Consider the following 24093-nt stretch of genomic DNA (forward strand, 5'->3'; position numbering starts at 1 on the left):
CGACTAGGCCTTGCCTACAGAGACACACCATGTCTCAAAAAGAAATAAAATAAGCAACCCCACCCCCAAAACAGACAAAAAAGAAAAAGGAGATTCTAACAGTGCATTAAAAACAAATAATAATATCCCTCTCATCCTATATGTAGCTTATATTTTTACATGCCAACTTTTTAAAAGCGTATCTAACAGGGAGTGTATTGATGCCCATACCTTAATTTGAAATGAATCAAAAAGCTAGATAGAAGCTGGGCATTGTGGTCCCACATTAACGCCAGCAATGTGGAGTCTGAGGCAGAAGAATCTTGAGTTTGAACCTGGGCTACTTACATAGGGAAACTGTCTTAAAAACAAACAAAAAGTGGAATGATAAAGTATTAGACAAATAAATGTGACTAACGAAATAAACTATATAATCTAAGTAGTAGTTTGCGATGTTCACTGTACAAATTCTTTTTCTGTTTGAAATTTTCATTACAAACTTGGTGATTTGACAGTTCTCACTGAAGACACACTCAAGAAGGAGTATATGAATCAGTTACCAAAACTGGCACATCCAAACCATTCCTAGATTAGTTACAAATAGTCAAAATGAAAAATGGGAGATTAGTATGTTAAGGGTAGGTAAGATACATGAGACCAAAAGACTTTAGACAAACCCGACAGTAGTAGGTAGAAGCAGGTTTGCTATGTCTAAGACTGCTATAGTTCCTCTGGTCAAAATAGAGGCCACTCTGCAAAAAGCAAAATTTGACACACTTTTCTTAGGTTAAATGTTTTTGATGCAAAGACACAGCAAGACAAAATTTGAATACACAGCCAAAATCTGATACTGTCAAGACTCCTTCTTCCCCAGGGCAGTGCCTTTAAAGCACTGGATCACAGCAGAGAAAGGGACAAAGTAGCAGTCATTTAAAATCTCTTGTAAGGGGTGGGCACTAAAGGTCAGCTACTTCAAACAAGGTCATTACTACTTATTACTACTTTAAAAACAAGATAAAACACCCTCAGATAAAAATGAAATGCAAATAACTGAGTTATTCCCATCCTACAGTTAAGAATGCCCCCTGAAAAACCTAGGACCATTGAATAATTTACTAGGTCAGAGAAATCATCTTTCAAGTCTCCCTCTGCTAGAGGTTAAGCAAGTGTAAGAACCCCTGGCTTAGGGTCTCCCTACTGCTGATACTGCTTGCAAGTCCTGCTTCTAAGCACCCACACCACCTTGGCCCTGCCTTCTGCCATCACTCACCAGGGCATAAAAGCACCAGGTCCTACACACCAAGGCCTCTAATGACCTTCCTTCAGCCACATTCTCCTCCCTCTTCCCTTCTACCTGAATCCTCCCATGCTCCCATGGGAGCCCAGAATTGGCATCAAGCTAGGGACTACATTTCTGCACCATAAGGAAAAGGGGATTTTCGGAGCACCCCAAGTGAGCATTCTGTAGCATTTGTTCTCTACAGAAACATTTGGCCAAGTGACTGGAATGGAAGGCTATTAGTTCTGCATTGTGTTCACATAGGTGAGAGGGTTTGAAAATTCTCACATGGGAACTCTCTATTACATACTTTATTGTTTATATAGGAAAGTACATTCTAAGTTTCTAAAAACAAACTTTGAGACTGAAACCCACTTGTTATTTGGTGCTGCCCATAATATCACAACTAGATCAAACTTCCAAAGGAGAACTAACCAGGGGGTCTTTATGAGAACCAGAAGATCGCTTCTTCATTCCATAGGCGTGACTGTAAGAATAGTTCTGTAAGTAAAAGTTGTAATTTAACCTTAATGGTCTTGTAGTGACATTTTAAGAATGAAATTCATCATAAAATAGTAGCAAAGATACATGCAGTACAGAGTAGCATGCACACAACCTACTTCCTGCCAGTAACAGAACTGAGTGAACTTGCAAGGCTGAGAGATACAGTCTGGAGACACATCACCCTCTCTTCCTTCTCCTTACGACCACTAAACTAACCTGATGTCTGGCAAGCTAAAGGGAACCTAGTGAGGACACAGAGTCTGAAGGATGTCTATGGAAAAACTGTGGGATATTCATACCCTGTGTGAGGTGGTATTGCTGTGATTGGTTTAATAAAAAGCCAATAGCTAGGAAGGAGGTTTAGACAGGACTTCCAGGCAGAGAGAGAACTCTGGGAAGAAAAAGGCAAAGTCGCCAGCCAGACAGGGAGGAAACAGCATGGGCAGTATGGAGGGATGGGGCAATAAGCTATGTGACAGAATGTAGATGAAAAATTCATCAATCTAAGTTATAAGAGTTAGTGGGACAAGCCTAAACTAAGGCCAAGCTCTCATAATTAATAACAGGTCTCTGTGTCAATATTGTGAGCTGGTGGCTCATAGACAAATCCGACCACGGGGCCTTCACTATACTCTTCACTTGAGTCTTAACCCCTTTTCTTTTCCTCTAGAAAGCTACAGGTGGCAAGAGTCTATTCCCCCTTCTAATTTAGTCATCCTATCTAAAAGCAAAAACAATGCTGCAAATAAACCAAAAGGACATTTTATTACTGAAAGCAATACTCTTTTGGGGGGATTTAATTTATGTGTATATATTTATGTGCATATGTCCTATGTGTGCAAATGCAAAGAGGGTGTGGATTCCCAGAACTAGGTTAGAGGTGTTGTGAGTCAGTCAACATGGATGCTGAGACCTGAACTGAGGACCTCTGGAAGAACAGTAAGTGCTCTTAACCCTTTAGCCATCTCTCCAGCCCTCAGACCAAGTTAGTAGATCCATGGCATATGCCATTCAGGAGAGACATACCTACCATGTATGTACTTAATCTTACACAGTGTACTTTGAAAAGATGATTATATAAAAACATAACTTCTCTTAGGGGGACAAAGGTCAGGACTATCACTTACCAACAACCAGCAGACAACAAACCCAATCTAGGTAATGAGACTGTGCAGCTGCAAGTACCCATGAACAACCAAGGGCAGCAGGCTACCCGGCTACCCTAGGAAAACCACTTCACACAGTCAGACCCTCAACAGTAAGAACAAGCTCACTTTCTCAGTGTGAATATTCTTTTATACTTTATTGTAACATCTAAATGAAAAGTATGAAGCCTACAAACTTGGACAATGTACCAATATAATCATAACCCAAAGAAAACAAGCCAGTTTGACTTCCTTAACTAATTCAGTATGTCAAGTCAAAATTCTTGGTCATCTTTAGCTGCCACCCATCACTGCTAGATGTTTCATTTAGTAATCTGTCAGCTTAGGACACATGGTATGAAGCACAAGTCTGTGCTCCTGTAGCTCAGACTGTCTCAGAACACTGTCAGAGGCTGGAGAGATAGAAGGCTCAGAGGACAAAGATGCTTGCTGCCAAGCCTGATGCTAGATACCCTGAGTTCAACCCTTGGGACCAACATGGTAGCAGGAGAGAACCAGCTCCAACAAGTTGTCCTCTGATCTCCACATGTGTGCCATGTGACACACATGCACAAACAAAGTAAACAGGAAGTTAAAAAAAAATAAGCAAACGAGTCCCCCTGTGCAGCACGTGCAGAACTATGACTGAACTACTGAGTGAGAAATCTTGGCTCTTATAGTAAATGTTTGTCCATTTGAGGTGTTTTTGGTTTTTTTTTTTGTTGTTGTTGTTTTGTTTTTTGTGGTATTGGGGAGCAAACCTACAGCCTTGCAATGCTAAGGAAGAGCTTTACACTGAAGTAGGTTCTCAGTTGGATTCTGAAGTCTATGGGAAAATCTATTATTCCAGTAACATATTATGCCACAAGTGCAAAAATGGTTTTTTTTTTTTGTTGTTGTACATTTTCTCTCAAAAGATCAGAACAAAACCATGAAAGTTAGTCATAACTTTAGAAAGAAAAATCTCACACTTAACAAAAGTCATGCACTACATACTAATGATGAAACCCTTGATGATCTGTCCTTGAGGGTATCATACTGCAGAGTTCAGAAAAGTGGGAAAGTTGGTTGCATTGCCAAAGTGAGGAACATAAGGGGGAAAAAAAAAAAAATTAAAATCAAAACAGTGCTACTTCAAAAGCAAAATATTATTAAATGCAAAAACTATTCTACCTAGATATAACCTTTACTTTTTTTAGTAGAAATTATTGCTAAACTGCATGTGTAATTAAAACTTTGTTTTATGCCAGGCACAGTAATATGCACCCATACCCTAGTTACTTTGGGGTTTGAGACAAAATCCCATCCTAAACATATAGAAAGCTGTATTCTTCCCAACCCCAACTTTTGGCTGCACTTAAGAATCTTTGGGCATGCTGTGCAAGCACCTTACCACAGATACTCCTCAGCCTCTATTTTCCTTTCAAATAACAAAATTCAGAATCAGTAATGGTAAGATGATTCAATCTTAGGATATTTCAGAACAATACAGGCTAAGGAAGGCTTTAAATGTTCAGTTAAAAAACCATTCTAAGGTCAAAGACGCTTTCCTTCTCATCTCTGTGCCTGCTACCACTGTTTGCCATTGTTTGAAAAAGAGCAAAGCAAGGAAGAGCACATAGCTGGTCTGGCTTACAAAAGAACAATCTTGGAATCATAGCAAGGGCACTTCCTTGAACCTTAGAGGCATATACCAAAAAAGCATTTCCTCAAGAAAATGCTCAACAAAATGAGAAACTTGGCCAGAACAAAATGTAGAATGCAGCAGATAACCAAAAAAATTATGCAAAATGAATAGGAACAGAGAATGCACATTCCCATGAGGGTTCCCTTAATATGCAAATCCTGTTTAAAATCCAAGAAAATGAATGGATTTAGTCTCCTAACAATGCTTTTTTCAGCATTTGAGCTTACAAGTTTGTAAGCAATCTTACTCCAAGGTAAAAGTATATCACAAAGCATTTAAAAATACAATTTTGCAAAAATATCTTTTACATTGTTATACTGACTTATTCCAATTTTCTTTTTGCAAAATAAAATGCATGGTCCAGATAGTTTAAGTGTTCCAGAATATATATGGTAGGGAAATCCATGAAGTAGACACATTAACAACTGAGCACACAAAAAGAACCTTTCTAATAAATGGCAGCTGGTAGCAACGTCACTTAAAAACAAATGATTTATCAAAAGGGGAAATCGAGAACATTAAAGATCAGGGTAAGACACTTCTCCTACAGAGTTGTCAGCTCCACAGGGCCCATAGTGACTGAAAACTGCTAGTGCAATGGCCTATGGGCATATGGGGGTGGAGGGGGAGTGCCCAGCCCAATATGGGCAGCACTGTCCCAGCTAGCTAAGCATGTGTCTGTGAGCAAGCCAGCAAGCAGCAACACTCCATGGTTTCTGCTCCAAGCTCTTGCTTGAGTTCCTGCCCTGACTTCTCTCAATGATGGACCAGTGATCTACAAGTATTTTAAATGGGGGTGGGGTGGGGTGTTTTGATTCTCAGAGAAACTTGCTTTAAAATATTTCACAGGAAAACAAAGTAGAAACTCTCACGTGTTACTAGACTATTCCTGTTGCTCCTATATCAAAAACCCTGACAATAAACTCATAAAAATCTAAGAGCACACATTTAGAATTACACACCATCATGTCTCTCCTTTTGGGTGTACTGGCTCGGCCCCAGTGTGTCCCAGTAACATCCTTCGAAGAATGCTTCAGTGAATTTAAACAAAAAGGCAAGTTTAAAGAATAATTTAAAAACCACTAGTTTACAGCAAGGAACTAAATAAACAGTAACTAAAGAATAAAACTCTCCACTAATGAGGAATATTGATTATCCTATGATTCAAAGTCATACTATTTCTTTATTTGATATTTTCTACTACTGTCTTCTTGTATTCAGTACACAAAGCAATAATCAAGCATTTGTAGTACTTTTTTAAGGCAGCTACTGGTACCCATATTATTAGCAATCTATTTATATATAACAAACAAGCATACAAGGCTTCATTTCTCAGTCCAAGACTGACTTACTCGTCCCTCCACCGAGCCTGGTTTCAGGCTCAGACTTCCTTTGTCCTTTTTATTTTTAATCTTAGTATCTATAGCATTTCCAACCCACATAGCTTCTGGCAGGATACCTTTCAACAGAATAGCTTCTGAAAGGTAACTAAGTGGACAAAAGGAAAGTTCAAAGTCCTAAAAATGAAGCATAAAACCATAAATGCCCCTGACCCACATCCTTACACTGGTAATGCTTCAAAACCAAATAGATGTGCAGAGTCCTTTAAACACAACTCTTGCGTTTAAAAACACAGGTAAAGAAACACTGAAACCTCTAAATTATATGGTAAACCATAAGAATATTTAGGTCACCATTTTAGACCGTCTTATTTATTTTTACAGAGGGCAAAAACTGTCTGACATATTCAGACTACTGGAAATGGTAAAGTCATTTTAAAAGCCAAGAATCCAGAGCTAGTGATAGCTGAGTGGTCGGTTAACCACATATCCTGGGCCCAACCCCTGAAACAAAACAACAAAAACTTCAAATGGTTGGAATTCCTAATGCCATCTAATTAAAACAGAACAAAAGAAAAAAATATCTCAAAGGCTGGGGGCTATTAATCAGCCTCAGAGGAGGAGCACTTGGAACAAGGTTCCATCCTCAGAGTGATCAAAAACAAAAGAACACTGTTTAAAAGAAATACAATTTATCAATGAGCCTTCAGACTTAATTTTGCATATGTCTATATATGTAAAATGTGCTGAATGCATACACATACACATAAGGACAGTACAGCCTCCTTCGTTACTTTTCAAGTTCACATGAGATTTTTCTCCTAGTGATAGAGATTAAACCCAGGTCCTTGCACATGCTAGTCAATAACTCTTATCACTTAGCTACATCCTAGGCATTCATACAGTAACTTTTAAAAATACAAAAAGCTTTGGCTGGAAAGATGACTCAGCATTTAAGAGTACTGCCTTCTCTTTCAGAGAACCTGGGTTCAATTCCCAGCACCCACACAGGGGCTCACATCATTTGTAACTAGAGGATCTGACAAACTCTTCTGGCCTCTGAGGGTACCATACACACATAGTACAGATACACATTCCAGCACCAATACACCTAAAATAAACCTCAAAAAATACAGAGTTTTCTTCTACCCATGGGAACACATTTTTACAGCTACCATAATTTTAAAAAAATGAATTAAAATTTTATCTCCAATATTTACTGATACAATTTCCATTAAAGGGATATTTACCTGGTAGCTTTATACTCACTCTAGGTGAATAGTTCCTTATCAGCTTAACGGCAGATGTTTTGTTTTTTTATTCAAAGGTTGACTTAAAGTCCCCTAATTTAGGTCAAACTTAATGATCAACTAACATAATCCAGCTCCTCCAAGGCCATATTCAAGTTTACAGATACTTAGCTCAGTAATAAATGTGTGAAAACTCATACTCTGTGCAATATAACTGAAAAAGAAACTGGTCAGAAAAGGAAGTGGCGAATATTTTATAGCCCCTGATTCTCAACTTTGAAATGTTTGTGGACTCATTATATAATTTTTTAAAGTTATTTAAAGAGGAAAGAAAAAGTACCTCTAGCAGCAAGCATGACAAATGCATACATTTTCCTCCTAAAAAACATTCAAACACGTAAAGAAGTGTGTTTGTATGCATGTGCACAATGGGTCTCCCTGGTGCCTGCAAGGCCAGAAGAGGGCATCAGACGCCCCAGACCTGAAACTGACATACATCTGTGAACTGCTGCCATGTGGGTGCTAATAACTGAACCCAGGTCTTCTGCAACAGCAGCAAATGCTTTCTAACTGCAGAGCCGGCTTCCCTGCCCCTATAAAGCCACTTGAAGCCACTGGTTGGTTAGCTTAGATTTCTTAAAAAATTTGTAAATACTCTACAATTTGTAACTAAACAGAGCATTTATGACTTAAAACCAGTTTATAAAGTTATTCAAGAAACACAACAGATTACACACACCAAAAGAAAACAAGGCTTTGGAGTGTAATGAAGTGTTAACAAATATAAAAATGTTAATACCTGATATGTCAGAACAGCTTAAGCAGTACATTTTTATATAAAGTAAGAAGGAGTTGGAACAAATACACCTCTTAATATAAAAGATGATCTTACTGGTGAAAAATATAAATATCATGAATGCAAAACACTGTTTTCAGGCACAATTCTTTAAGAAGTAAGAGGAGACATTATGTCTCAGCACAACACAAAGGACTTTAGACAGCAAATCCTCACTCTACTTACAATGATCTACACTTAAAAGGCTGGTACATTATAAAATACTAAATAAAATGTCAAAGCATAATTCCTATACATATGGCAAGAAATATTTTCAAATCAATAGTTTCATGTAATCATAATTGTACTTAGCCAGACAAGGCCCAAAGCTATGCTCATTCAATAGGCTGTCAGTTTAAGATATGAAAGTAGGAGGGGGGGGAATCTAAAAATTAAAACAATGCCAATGTTATTTCATAAAACTCAATCTTATCATTTTGTGATACTTTTCTGAAATCAAAGGTATTTCTACAAAAATCGAAAAACAGACCTGTGTTAAGATAAAAATATTTAAGATTTTAGAATTGATTCACTTCTAGCAATGATCTAAGAGAAAACATCTTCTACTAAAGAGCTTATCAGTGTTACTCGCTTATGTTATGTAGAGGCATACATGGGCACTGTCAGACTGCTAAGACAACCACTGATGCTGAGCAAAGCTCATTGTTAAAAGCTTTGCCATTCAGGGTAAACAACTTAGAATACCAACCCTGTGACTGCCAAGGCTTCGAAGAGACAGTGTATCCTCAACTCCCTGATAAAAATAAAAGCAAACATATTAAAAGTTTGTGACTACATGAAGCCAATGAGGAACAGTACCACAGGCAAGTTTATATGTCACTACAAACCAGATAAGGGCGGTGTTGGCCGGACCGGTGAGAATACCTGGCCCTCTCTGAATCTTCCTGGGAAAGAAGAAAGTACATGTATAATTAATTAATCACTAAACAAGTAATTGTCAGAGCAAAGGAGCAAAAAACATCGAGCCAAAAGCACAGCGACACCTTAGAATAAGCGGGTTTTGACACTTCAGTTCCAAAGCCGAGTTTGGTGGCATCACATGCATTGGGTGGAGAGGCAGACACATTCATGGCAGGGTTTTTATTTCAGTAGGTGTCGATATGTCAGAGCACTCATTATTCCCATGTGACGTGGAGAGCTCAGCATACCAAGATTAAAACACAGAACGGCACTCAGCAAACAGATGCTGAGTTGAGCACTGAAAGCGGATGTTTATTTTTTTTTGTAAGTGCTAGCTTATGCAGGCAAGAAGAAATGTTTATTTTGTCATAAGTGTACAAAGAAGAATACACTTTTAAAATACTTAGGTTGCAATGTGGTGCTCACTGTAAGGAAGCTTTTTTGTTTTTTGTTCATTTGTTTTTTTCCTTCCTCTCACTATTCTAACTGAAAAATAAGAGAAATAAGAAATATACTTCTGTGCATTAATGTGATAAACTACTAAGAAATAACAAATATTTCATGGTTGTTAGCAGCTTCTAGACTGACTGACTACACCTAACAGTGCACTTAATTATGTGCAAGTCTAAGTGTTTCCACATTTGCCCATTAACAGTGAGACGGTAAGGCCTGAGTCATGGGTAGGAGAGAGCTACTTCCCAGAATATGGTCACCTGACACCATAAGGAATTTCTAATTTTTTAGGACTTTAAGGTCCAAATTGTTAAAGTAATTTCGATTGTGACTGAAAACTACACCTAACTAGTCTTGGTGGACTCATATATCAACAGCTAGACCACTATGCAGCTGAAAAACAGAAAGGGCTATCACTGGCCATTCATCTCTAAACAGAAATCATAATTCAACCAAAGTCACAGTTTACTGCCTCATTTTGGTCTCAATCCTTGTATGTAATTTTTAAAAAATCATGTTTTGATATCCACTGTGTATACACTAGTACACTTGATAAAAACCTGTCCCAAAGTCTATTCAAAGAATGCATGATAATTTGGTTCAGTGACTTGATTTCCAACACGGTATTGTGATCTCTAGGCATTAATCACCAGTTTACACTTTTTGTAAGTGATGCCACAAAAGTCTTGGAGACATCTGAGTTAGCAAAGCACACAGTGCTAAGAGGTAACTGATCCCAAACTAACCAGAAATCCTTGTATCACACAGGTGAATTAACTTTAAATACCCCTCAGTGTCATTTGGGGTACTAAGGTGATATCCAAGGTTGACTATCTAACCCTCCCTTCACTCTGTCCTCCCTATCCATTCCACCAACACATCTAAACAACTTCTAAACACTTCTAAAACAACACATCTAGCCAGATGTGATGGTACATGCCCTTCATCCCAGTGTTTAAGAGGCAGAGGCAGGCATATGTCTGTGAGTTTGAGATGAACCTGGTCTACAAATCAGTTCTGGGCCAGTCAGGGCTGCACAATTAAAACTCTGTATCTAAAGCAAACAAACAAAGTCCATCTGAAGAACACATCCCCATCAATGATACAAAGACAGATGAATCCTTACTCATTTACGATTATATTACCAAAATAACTGTAATAAAATCTTGTTAAATATTTATATACTCTTATATTTAAGCAGCTTTTCTTTTTTCTTTTAATGATTTATTTTATATGCATTGATGTGTTATCTGCATGTATGTCTGTATTGAATCCCCAGAACTGCCATGTGGATGCTGGGAATTGAACTCAGGTGTCTGGAATATCAGCCAGTGCTCTCAACCACTGAGCCATCTCTCCAGACCTGAAGCTTTTCTTTTTAATTCCAATGAAATTTTGACACAGGGGCTAGAGAGATGGCTCAGTGGTTAACAGTACTTGTTGATATTCCAAAAGACCTGGGTTTGGTTCCCAGCACCCAGATGGAGGCTCAGAACCATCTGTAACTCCAGGGACTTGATACCCTCTTCTGATCACTCCAGGTACTTATGATTCTCATACATAAATGCAGGAAAAATACTTATACATAAAATAAAACATGAATAAATCAAGTAAAAAAAAAACTTTTTTTCATTGTTTTTTGTTTTTGTTTGGTTTTAAGGCAGGATTTCTCTGTGTAACAGTCCTGGCTGTCCTGGAATTTGCTTTGTGGACCAGACTGACCATGAATGCAGAGATCCATCTGGCTCTGCCTCCTGAGTGCTGGATTAAAGGTGCACACTACTGCATCACCTGGATAGATAGATAGATACATAGATGATAGATAGATAGATAGATAGATAGATAGATAGATAGATAGATAGATAGACGGGTGGGCAGACGAACAGAAAATTGGACCTAAAAAGGCTACAGAGATTCATGTTCCATACTGTCCAGTCACTTGCACAAAGAATATGACTCATTTATTTCATAGTAAAAAGCCATGCTTTAAACCAGCACTATTCAATAGTGATGACAGAAACGGTTATATGTGTGATATTTATGGTAGCCCACTAGCCACATGTGGCTGAGTACTTGAAATGATGGAACTATGTGAAAGTTCAACTTGCCAGAATCAATCAGTATCACCCAAGTGTAGGGAGCCTCAACTGAAGAGCTGTCCCGCCTTAACAGATATGGGAGACCCATCCAGTGTGCGAGCAGGTCCTTCTAGAAGCAGCTCAGATAAGAAAGGGTATGGCAGAGGGAAGTCATTGCCTTTGGTAACGCTGGCCTTCCCTTCTACTGCAGGGTTGATTTGACAGCAGGACCAGTCTCTCCAGAATTCCAAGCTTGGATTAAGGAACAATGGCTCTCTGGGAACCTTCCAGGTTTTTGGCACCAGATCCAGACTGGCAAGGCACCCACGAACACACCAAGTTGTTCCCAACAGCTAAAAAACAGCTCCTGTGTGATGATTCCAACTGCTGAAGCATCCAGTGAAAAGGACCATACAACTAACTCCTTGGTTCTCAGCCTCTCAAGCATGGAGACAACTGCTGTTACTATTTTAAGTTAAGTTAATACATTATTTTACATTTATTCATCCCATGGATTCTGTTCCTCCAGAAAACCCTAATACAATGCACAACTGAAAAACTAAATTCCAAATCATATTTCATTCTAGTCAATTTAAATCTAATTACCTGCACACGACTAAGGCTATTAAAATTCACAGCACTTCTCTAATCCAATTTAAAAAATATTATATTCAGGTAAAATAGTAAGAAAAACACAAAGCAAATTTTTATTATGCCTTCAGAGCTGAAAAGCACTGGGAGGTGGTAGTGCATGCCTTTAATTCCGGCACTCAGGAGGCAGAGGCAGGAGGATCTCTGTGAGTTCGAGACCAGCCTGGTTCCAGGACAGCCTCCAAAGCTACACAGAAACCCTGTCTCAGGAGAGAGAGAGAAAGAGAGAGAGATGAAAAGCATCTTTTCTCAGTAGCACCGAGGCTGTTTTTAATTATCTCCTCACTGTGAAAAGCAGTTAAGTGGCAAATGTGAGGCAATCAGAAGGGAACACTGTCTGAAAGACTGGTTACAATTCCAGAATTCTAGTTTTTGAGACAGATCTCACGCAGTAAGCCAGGCCAGCCTCAAAATCATGGCAATTCTCCTGTCTCTGCCTCCCAAGTGCCAGGATTACAGGCAGGCACCACCATGTTGGGCTCTGGAATCCTTAGAGAGGGTCTTATCTGATCCCTCATCTTGAGAATAGAAAATTATCACATGGAAGGGTAAAGGAGGAATCTCCCAGAGCATAAACCTGGGGCCCCCATTCAGATCCTCAGACTCAGACCAACACAGAACCATGACTACAACATCCACCCTGCTGCGGCTCAATTACACAGAAACAACAACAAACATAGGGCTTCCTTCCATGGGAGAACAGCCCTCTTCATTGTCCAGGTGGGAACTACAATTCTACACAGAACAGCCAGTGGTCTTCCTTAAATACAACACCAGTAACTAATAAAACAGACAGCAGCAAACTATTGTTAGGTTCTAAAGACACAATCATGAAAAACAACACTGCCATAATCCTGGGTGGCCTTATTAGGACTGAACAACCCAAGCATGACAATGCCTTAAATGACAGGGACATATTTAGCACAAACTTCTGGGAGTCTCTTCCTCCCTGGCTATCTAAGGACCTGCCACTATCATGAATGACAACCTCAATACCCAGACCAGGAAGTCCATGATCAGCAGACTATTTCTGCCAGGACAACTTAGGCTTTGTCTCAAAGCAGGCTGGAGATAAAGCTCAGCGGCAGAGCTTCTGCCTGATCTAAGTGAGGCCTCGGTATTCTCAAAATGTGAAGTTGTGGATAAACAGCCAGTGTTGGTAATGGCAAAATACAAATAGAGCAAAGATTCTGCAATAGTATTATCCACTGAGTTTCTCATAAGAATTAATAAAGTACAAAAAGTTCAAAACAAAACTTCCTGGGAAATTATCTTGTTATATTCAAATAGGGTTAATGAAAATAAAATATATTCTTTTTTTATTCTTTTTTAAGAGTTCACTTAAAGTGAGGCAAAGTGGTTTTAGTAAAAGAAAATCATAGCCCCAAGAACATGCCTGGCCATCTTCTCCGTCTACAAACATTATTATTAAAATGGGGCTGGAATTGCTCCTTCAGTTTCAGATTAGAAAACACTAGAAACAGCATTTACTCTTCCAGCCACATACCAACATGATGCTGCCTGAGGCATGCAACTTAAAGTCAGAATCACGAGGAGCGGGGAAGCTGGCTACGCACAGGGCTGCCCTTCCCATGCTTGCTTGCTCCAACTCTGTCAGCAGCTGTGGCACTCTGTCCTGCCTTATCCGACTCTGCCAATGATTAAACAGGCTACTTACATCACTACACCTCTCCTTTTCGTCTCTTGTCCCAGTCTGCTTTGTGTTGCTATGATGAAACACTGACCAAAATCAAGTTAGGGCAGGAAAGGTTTGTTTGGCTTACTGGTCACAGCTCACCAGTAACAGAAAGAAGTCTGGGTAGGACCCTAGAGGCAGAGATTGAAGTAGAGACCATGGAGGAACACGGTCTTCCTCTGGCTTGCTCAGCTACCTCTCATACAGCTAGGCCAACCTGCCTAGGGATGGTGCCACCAACTGTGGGCTGAGCCTTTCTATATCAATCAGTAATTAAGAAAATGCCTCACAGACATGGCCATAGGCCAATCTGATGAACAAAATTCCTTAGTTATGATTCCCTCTTCCCAGGTATGTCTAGATTTGTTTTAAGTTAACAAAAAAACTAAAGATCCCATTTACAAAGTGGAGAGTGTCCCCTGTGGTACAGCAAGGTAAAAAGCTCCAGCATGATGCTGACACACAGTAGCTTCCTTCATTCCTGATCTTCGTGTTTCTAGTACCCCCTCCTCACATCCCAGCAAGCCAACACACACACACACACACACACACACACACACACAGAGAGAGAGAGAGAGGGGGGGGGGAGAGAGACAGAGAGAGAGAGACAGAGAGAGAGACACACAGAGAGAGAGAGTTAGAATCAAGGGAAATATTTGACATGAAAGGAATCATCTAGCAACAAAGAGTCCAATGTGTGGTTATACACCATATATTTCACCAAAAACTTACTAACTACTTACAGTTTATATCAAGACTATCACACCTGTGAGCTCACAAACAAGGGAGCCAAAGAGTGAGGAAGGAATGGAGTGGAAGAATCGTTTTCAAAGGAGTGAAGAACAGGGGCAGAAGGAGAGAGGAGTAGTAATTACTCCCATCTGAAATGAACTCCCACCTTCTGCGTATCCTAGCTATCAGTCAAGACTCAGGTTAACCAACTACATTTTAAATCTCAAATCAAAAAACCTCCTAAGTCTCCTAATACTCTCACTGCTTAAGCTACACACGTATCAATGATTCTTTTAAATGGTTATCCTCACAGCCCCTGAACAGAAAACTTGAAATATTAGACTTTCAATATATGATTTTGCTTGTATTTAGTATTTTCTAATCTGGCCTAAACTACTAAAACATACATTCATTTATTCATTCTTTCTTGATCTTGGACTTTCATGAGTTGAAAGTGAGTCTTATTAACCACAAAGAAGAAAATGGTTAGACTCTGAGTGCCCATCAGAACAGCTACTCTGGGACTTTAGGCCATACAGACCAAGAGCCTACTTTGCAAACCATTAGTCAATGTCTTGCTTCAATGTTTCATTAGTTCAACAGTTTATCACAGCATGCAGGACAGGCAATCCTGGCCTACCAGCCACTTCTGAATCTGTCCCCACTTCCGGTCAGAGCAATGATGAGAAGGCTATAAATACAAAAGTTTTATAAACCAAATGGTTTTCAATACACCGAATTCTCAAATAAATAAATAAATAAATAAAATCTCAATCACATACAGTTGCCCAAGACAATAGTAGGTGAGTCAAAGCTACACTTTGAAAATACAAGAAATTACTAAGCTAAATATAATCTGTAACAAAGACGCATGATTCTCTGCATAGTCAGAACTTCTATTAATAACTATCTCTTCTATTTGTAATTTAGTACAATCTTAGGATTATAAAGACAATGCATTGGAACATACATTTCAAACCAAGAAGTGTATCCGATATCTGAAACTGTAACCAAGGAGAGAAAATTACATCAGCATAGAGCAAAAACATATAAATATCTTCTTTTATCTTGTTAACAGAAAGTCTTCCGATAACATGAAAATAAATTGCTTACTACTTCTCCACAGATGTTTCCCCTTTATAAATACAGTATCAAAATATTTGTGAGAATTTTCAGGCCTAAGTCAATGTCAGCAAGAATAGTTAAAATGTATGTCATCTTAGCTCAATTCTCATTTACCTATTTTACTTTTTTTCTAATTTTCTGATGACAAAAGCATAATATAAATCTGTAGACTATAGAAAAACATAATACCAATTGTAATTCCACACTGTCAAACCAAAGCACTTACTAAACTGGGTCTTTGTGACCCTATATTTTGGCACTGGATGTTTTGGTTTGTTTTGGGCCGTTCTACCAATTTTATATTTGGGGTTCTCACCCATATTCTTACATGAACACTTTCCTACATTATTAAATATGTTTCAAAATGGTAAGCGTGAGGATTCAGCTAGCTAGCTAGGGAGATCAGGGTTCACTGTGATGTTCCCACTTGGACCTGCACATATGTCGTGTCAAAACCTTCCATTCCAAAAACTTCCAGCCCTGGTTCTCATTTAGCACAAAGACTCATAATAGAGGTGTCTCCCCACAGTCTATGGAAATAGAAGGGTTGGCAGTAAGGATGGTAACAGTGAGGGCAGAAATCATATTTATACTCTCAGTAAGAAAGTACAGAGAAATGTCCGGAACAGACTTCCTAAGTTGGTTATTTTAAGGCAGAGAATTGGGATTGTGAAGTAAAGAATAAAGTGGGCCTCTGTTTTGGCACCCTGTGCTTTTGACAATCCATTGACTGCCATGTCCCCTCCTCTTTGTGTGCATTCATAACTGGTTCATCTGAAATGAAATGCAGTTGCTGACCTACAAGAGCCAAGACCTAGATCTACATTCAAGTGGAGGAGACAGCACCCTGAGGAGAAGTGTCCAACCTGGGGATCTGCCTATCACTGTCTCACTGAAATGCCTTGTATCTCACAAAAGTCCTCTGTACCCCTGAGGCCTGGAAATGGAGAATGGAGACAGTGAGAGCTCTCCTTCATCCAACGTGTTTTTTATCCCTCACCCCAATAACCGTAGGCATGCATGCACACGCGCACACACTTGCACAGGCGAAGATCACACTTCTCCTTACCTCTCTTTGCTGGCGTTCCAGTTCCCTCATGCGGATGTCTCTTGCTTCTGCCCGGGCGGCCCGCTTTGCTGCTAGCCTTGCTTCTGCCTGAAAAGTAACATAAACCTCAGCTTTATACGAGGACAAAAGTACTTATATAACAGACTTGGCGACAAGGCACAATAGGACACATCTTCCAAGGAAACTGGAAAAAGAAGATATCATCTATCAACAAGTTTACCTGACTTCAATCAACTTTCATCCATTCCCCTCTTTCTCCAATCTCAAATATCTCTCTTCAAATCAGGGTCATTGTCTTTAGCTGCTAGTAGTCTTGGTTAGACATTTAATACACAGCTCACTACTTATTTCCTCAAAACTTGTTCTAATTGTATTTCCGTCCTTATCAATCAGTTCAGTTGTACAGACTAAGAACTTGAAAAGCGGCTGCTGCTTCGTTTTCAATATTGCTAGTATCTAACCTCTCCATCCCTGAGTGTCTTTCTTGAACACTGCTTGTTTATCTAAACTCTCTATCCCTGAGTGTCTTGAACACTGCTTTGTTTCAGGGTCTCCCTCTCTCTCTAAAATTGAGATATAATTTAAGCATCAGAGATAATTCACCATTTTTAAAGAAGAGCAGGTGTGTTCAGGGTGGTATAGTGATGGTTGTACAGTCTTATTAAAGAATGTAATTGGGTGCTTTTTAGCTCATTCAAGGACTGTACAACCATCACTATTAACTCAAGAACCTCAAAGAGAAAGCCCATACACATGAATAATTTCTTCCCGTTCTCTGCCCCACTAGCTCCTGGCAACCACCAATCTCCGATAATCAGTTATCTCAGTATTTGATATAAATGGAGTCACAGCAGGAAAACTCCATCTCCTGCTTGGACTACAACCACCTCCAAAATCCATCCCTCTAGAATCCACCCTATAATTCATCTTCTATGTGGCCTCAAAATTGACAAAGACATTTCTGATGTCACTTGGCTATTTAAAATCTTCTACTGGTTCCCATTCCTTATGGCAAAGTTAAGGGGGGGAGGTGCTGTACAAACAGAAGGAGCCAAAGAGGTAAAAGCAGAAACAAGGCTGGCTCCTCGCACTCAGGACATGCTCTTTAGGGACCAGTGACCCATCTCCTTCTTTGCCTGGACTCTGTAGCTTTCTCAGTCTCTCCTCATAGACCATCTGTCTCTCACTCAGCTAAAATACTACTTTGAGTGATGTGATCTAGTACTATCCTCAGAGCAGAAGAGCCATCATCTTCCTCGAAGCAGCTGTGAGAACTTGCAAGAGATTCTCAAGATGGCCTGCTAACTGTTGGCTTCCCTCACAGGAGGAGGAATGGAGGTCACCAGGCCCTCACAGGAGGAGGAATGGAGGTCACCAGGCCCTCACAGGAGGAGGAGGAGGAATGGGGGTCACCAGGCCCTCACAGGAGGAGGAGGAATGGAGGTCACCAGGCCCCCACAGGAGGAGGAATGGGGGTCACCAGGCCCCCACAGGAGGAGGAGGAATGGGGGTCACCAGGCCCTCACAGGAGGAGGAGGAATGGGGGTCACCAGGCCCCCACAGGAGGAGGAATGGGGGTCACCAGGCCCTCACAGGAGGAATGGGGGTCACCAGGCCCTCACAGGAGGAGGAATGGGGGTCACCAGGCCCTCACAGGAGGAGGAATGGAGGTCACCAGGCCCTCACAGGAGGAGGAGGAATGGGGGTCACCAGGCCCTCACAGGAGGAATGGAGGTCACCAGGCCCTCACAGGAGGAGGAATGGGGGTCACCAGGCCCTCACAGGAGGAGGAATGGGGGTCACCAGGCCCCCACAGGAGGAGGAGGAATGGGGGTCACCAGGCCCTCACAGGAGGAGGAGGAATGGGGGTCACCAGGCCCTCACAGGAGGAGGAGGAATGGGGGTCACCAGGCCCCCACAGGAGGAGGAATGGGGGTCACCAGGCCCTCACAGGAGGAGGAATGGAGGTCACCAGGCCCTCACAGGAGGAGGAATGGAGGTCACCAGGCCCTCACAGGAGGAATAGAGGTCACCAGGCCCTCACAGGAGGAATGGGGGTCACCAGGCCCTCACAGGAGGAGGAATGGAGGTCACCAGGCCCTCACAGGAGGAGGAATGGGGGTCACCAGGCCCTCACAGGAGGAGGAATGGAAGTCACCAGGCCCTCACAGGAGGAGGAATGGGGGGTCACCAGGCCCCCAACCTCACATTTTAAATACTCCCTCTGCTTCCTCCCCCTGCCCACTAATTATGACTCTGCCCCAAACTGCACATGGCCTTGTGGCCTCAGGAAGTTGAATACTAGAATGTACACTGTGGAAGGTTAACTGACAGGAGACTCCATGTAAGCAGCTATGCAAAAGCCGTCATTCTATGTAGGGTGACGTCATTCTATACAGGGTGGTGTGGCTGCTTTGCTCCTATAAGTAATTCCCTGGCCATGCTCTACAAGTACGCCTGGCTAACCTCAGTGGAATTGTACTTTGGTTTGTTGTTGGTATCCTCTAATAAAGAGCTATGCATTTGCTAACATCTGCCCAGGAAAGAGTTCCCACTATATATGATGATTACTCACATTGTATCTTCTATAAATAGTACACACCCAAATCTCTATGTGTCTTTATAACTTTATATTAAAATTATAAGCCAGGTATGATGATATAACACCTGTAACTCCAGCACCCAGGAGACAGAGGCAGTAGGAACTCAATGAAATTTCAAGACTAGCCTGGTCTACATAGTGAGCTCCAGGCCAATCAGGGCTATAGAGAGAGACCTTGTCTTTAAGGAGGAGTGGAGCGGTGCAGGGAGATGATTCAGCAGGTAAAGGCCCTTGTCACGAAATCTGACAATCAATCCTGGGACATACATGGTGGAAGGAGACACACACACAATGTGTTTAAAATTATTTAAAAAGAAAGGGGGGGGGGTGGCTAGAGAAAAGGCTCACTGGTTATAAACTCTGGCCGATTGTCCTGAGGATCTGAATTCAGTTCTTAGCACCCACATGGTGGCTCACAGTTGTCTGTAACTCAAGTCCCAGGGAATCTGATGCCTTCTTCTGGCCTCTGTGGGCACCAAGCACACAAGTAGCAGACAAACAAACATGCAGGCAAACCAGCCGCACACATAAAACCTTTTAGAGTTGCACACCTCCTGGCACCCCACAACTTGCATGCTAAATAACAATCAAGTGCAGTTCAGGTAAAGGCAAGAGTATCGTGGAAATTCATAGGCAGCTCGATGTGCGACATGGAACTTTCAAATCTCTGCCATGTTTTAAGCAGTCATGAGCACAGACAGCAGTTTCTAGGGAGAAACTGCAGGGTTTTCACCCCAGAATGCGACCCATGGGACAGCTCCTGCAGATTTATTTTGCTGCATACCTCTCTTATATACACAAAATACATGGAACGTAACTACATTCAAACTAAAGTTAAAACAAAACACGGAAAGAGCATTTGATACAAATAATTCCACTAAGAGATACAGCCACAAAAGACTTAAAAACAGAGACCCAAACAGACATTTATATACCAATGTTTACAGTGTCATATTCCCCAAAACCACAAAGTGACAACAACCAAGGAATCTATTAACGGATGAATTAGAAAATTATGTTACAGACATACTGACTGGATCATATTCAGTCCTTTGGAAGGAAAGACATTTAGCTATGACCACATGGATAAATCTTGTAAAGACACTAAATCAAATAAGGCAGACCCGGATCCTTGTGCTTATGCAAGGTACCTAAGATCAGACCCATAGGGACAGACTGTGGGAGGGCTGGAAAGAAGGGGGTGAGGAGTTAGTGTTTGATGGGGACAGTTTGGGCACTGAAAGATGACAAGGTTCTGCAGAAGATGACAAGGTTAAAAAACATAAATGTACATAATGCCACAGGAATGCATACTCAAAACGGTTACCACAGTAAAGCCTATGTCATGCAGATTTTACCAAAAAAGGTTTTAGCTAAATTCAGAAGTAGTCATAATACATGAAATCATAAGTATTCAGAATTTTGACCTCAGCTCCTAATGCTATTATAAAAAATGAGGAGCTGGAAACTCAGGTTGAGAAGTACCCTGTGCAGCTGGGTCACACGACCAGGCTTCTAGAAGCGATGGCGGTTGCTGTGCCCCGAATATGAGGCACAAGAACCCTGAGGAAGGGTGTAATGCCCACTGAACAGGCACAGAAGCAAAGCAGAAAAACGGGACACAGGTAAAAACAATCTGGACAGAGTTTAACTACACTGCTGACAAAATTGGGGGGAGGGAGAAAAATAAAATGGCAACAAAAAGCATAGGTCTTAGTCACCCCCAACCCAGACCCCTCCTGAATCTACAGAGCATGCTCCCTGACCTAAGAACCCTAACAACCACCATGAAAGAACTAGGAAGAGGGGAGACCCACACGGGTACTATGGTCTGAGGAAGTTTGTAATAGGAGGTTTTTCCCTTTGCCAGCAGGGTTTTTCATTATGGACATTTGGAAGTTAAGGAAGTGAGAGCTGCAACATTCAGGGGAAAATCATTCCATTAAAATTAAAACCATACTAGAGGTGGGTATGATGGTGTGTGCCTGTAATCCCAGTACTCAGGAGGCTGAGGCAGGAGAGTTGTGAATGTAAAGCCAGTCTGGGCTACACATCCAGTTTATGCTAGCTTGGACTAAGCAGAGACTGTCTTCTTGTGGCATGAACTTGTAATCTCAGTTAGTCTCAGAGAGCTACTTAGCAGGCTGAGGCAGAAGGGCCATTTGAACTCAGCAGTTCAGGTCCTGTAGCAGGGGAACATGGAGAGATCTTGAGGTTTTTGCAATGAATTTGCTACCAGACTATAGATGCCATGCCATGAAAATTACCTAAATCAAAATGGGAAAGGAGATTCATCTACCAACATCAGTATTAGTGGACACGTAGACTCGGGCTAGTGTAACACTACTACCCGGCTGAACTGCAAATGTGGTGGAGCAAAAAGAAAACATTTAAAACCCTGTGAAGTATGGGCTAGAGAGCGAGCCCGGCGGTTAGGAGCTCTGTTACTCATGCAGCACCCACATGCAGCTCACAACCATCCGGAACTCTAGTTCCAGGTCCTCTAACACCCTCTTTTGACTTCCTTAAACACCAGGTGTGATATAGTACACATATATGTAGGCAAAACACTCAGACACATAAAATAAATCTCAGAAAAAAAAATGAAAGCATGTGAAGTAGGTGCTGAGATGGGAAAGGGCTCCTTCAAGTAAGTCTGGGTCTTAGGGTAAAATGAGGGCTGGGCGTGAGCAGCCATCACCAGTGACATCTGTGGGCTTTGGAGACCTGCAAGTGCTGTGTGATTATCACTGACTTCCTAGAGCTTAGACTTTTATATGATGACAGGTGCATCACTACAGACTGACTATGACGTCTAAACTGCTGCTGCTGACACTGGTAAATTTAAAGCTGGGCTCTCAAAAAACGGACAGAACACTGGATGGTGGTGGTGAAGGCCTTTAATCCCAGAACTTGGAAGGTAGAGGCAGATGGATCTCTGAGTTCCAGGCCAGCCTGATCTACAGAGTTCGAGGGCAGTCAGGGCTACACAGAGAAACCCTGTCTCGAAATTCAAAAAAGCTGGCTGTCACATGAGCATACCTTCTAGCTTATACACTTGGTATGAAACAACTGACTGTTGGTCCCAACGGCCAGAAGAGGGACAAAGCTCTTTTTAGGAAGGCAGCATTTACACTAAAAAATGAGCTACACAAAGCTCACACCATAGCATTTGGGCCAAATCCCTGGTCTAAGTCAAGTGCTAGCATGCCTTCACTGGGTGGAACGTCACTCACAAGGTGGTAAAGCAAGTGAAACCACACCGGGCATAGACTGTACCCTGCCACCAACTTGTCCAACCATAAGCCTCTGTGCCCGTCCTTCCTCAACGTTACAAAACTGATGGTGTTGATATGGTCCTGTGAGCTGAGGGAAATCAGAGTTCTCAAACACAGTGTGGTGGCTGCCTTTCTCCAGCCAATATCACAACTGAAGCAAGGTGTGTTGAAATACACCATGAGGCTTTGAGTGAAGCTACTCCTGAGAGAGCTGTCCATCAAATGTCTGTCCTGGCAATGCTGCAAGTGACAGCAAAGAAATCACCTATCACTGGAAATAGCTATCCTCAGTGCTCACGATTATCCTGAACCATCCAGGCCAAATCAGTGCAGGCTCTGGACTCTGATGCAATTCACCGCCTGCAAGTTTGCTTAAGAGAAGGCTCATCAACACTCTGGTACAAAGCTGGCAGGTAGCCCTCAGTTCCAGAAAGCTGGTGCAGCAGCTATCAGTAAGGTCCCAGCAATTCTGTGTGTTAAGATGCTTCTCTGACTATGTTCCAGTAATGTATCAGAGCTGGGAAGGCCACCAACTGCACCCAGGGAGCCCAGGAGCAGACAGAGTATCATCCCTAACACTTGTTCCTAATCGGTGGAAAGAGAACATCTCATAGAAGATTGGCCTGGAAAAACCTTCAGAAAGAAAGAATGTTGTGTAGACCCTTGTTTGTGTGTATATGGGAGTTTTGAGTCATTGCTGTTGTTTTTAGTCAGTGCTTATTATTGGGAAGAACTTGACCAAAAATGTGTCACAAATTGTGAAACTCGTTTAAAAAGAAAATAACAATCAGTTTAATGAGAAAGGCGGGGGGGGGGGGGGGGGGCAGTAAAAGGCCTCACATTCCCCGAGTCACCACTTCACAGCTACTAGAGTGGCTGTAATAAAACAAAGTGTTCTTAAACCAAAGTGACTGTGGAGGGATCAGAATGCAAGCAGCACTCTGGAGGTGTACAGTGGTATATAAATGCTTAGGAAAAGTGTGGCTGTTTATGTAGAATTTAAATACTGAGTTATCAGAAACCCAGCATCCACCCTAGATGTGTACCTAAGGGAGATGAAGACATATGTCCCCACAACTGTTCACAACAGCTTTGCTCATAACAGTCAAAATGCAGAGATAACCAACATTCCAGCAACTGGCGAAAGGACAAATGTGGGGTATCCATTTAATGGGTTATTACTCAGCCATTAAAACAAACACAAGAGTGACACAGACTGCAGCATGGATAAACCTTGAAAACACTTTGCTAAGTAAAAGACAGATACAAAAAGTGACATATGATTCTATAACAACAAGAATAAGCAAATCTACCCAGACAGAAACTAGACTACTGGTTGCCAGGGATGAAAGAGATAGGGAGTAACTAAGTACTAATTAAAAGGGATTCTCAGGGAGCTTATGAAATGCTTTGCAATTAGATAAAAGATGACTTGACTGTCCGTCCCAGTAAACAGACTGTAAAAGCAT

The 24093-nt window shown here is 41.3% G+C and overlaps 1 protein-coding gene across 1 annotated transcript in view; it reads right to left on the reverse strand.

Annotated features, from left to right (window-relative positions):
* The window catches only part of Lrrfip2 (LRR binding FLII interacting protein 2), a 98377-nt gene that overhangs the window by 42524 nt on the left and 31760 nt on the right, over nucleotides 1–24093 (reverse strand). The window contains exons 4-10 of the mRNA XM_051203266.1: nucleotides 16745–16831; nucleotides 15191–15241; nucleotides 8868–8924; nucleotides 8729–8773; nucleotides 3904–3945; nucleotides 1694–1759; nucleotides 657–731 (exon numbers count right to left, since the gene is read on the reverse strand). Coding sequence (XP_051059223.1) covers nucleotides 657–731; nucleotides 1694–1759; nucleotides 3904–3945; nucleotides 8729–8773; nucleotides 8868–8924; nucleotides 15191–15241; nucleotides 16745–16831 — 423 coding nt within the window. The remainder of the gene's footprint in view (nucleotides 1–656; nucleotides 732–1693; nucleotides 1760–3903; nucleotides 3946–8728; nucleotides 8774–8867; nucleotides 8925–15190; nucleotides 15242–16744; nucleotides 16832–24093) is intronic.

This window comes from Phodopus roborovskii, unplaced genomic scaffold (assembly GCF_943737965.1).
Source record: "Phodopus roborovskii unplaced genomic scaffold, PHOROB, whole genome shotgun sequence".
In the NCBI taxonomy this organism is placed as follows: Eukaryota; Metazoa; Chordata; class Mammalia; order Rodentia; family Cricetidae; genus Phodopus; species Phodopus roborovskii.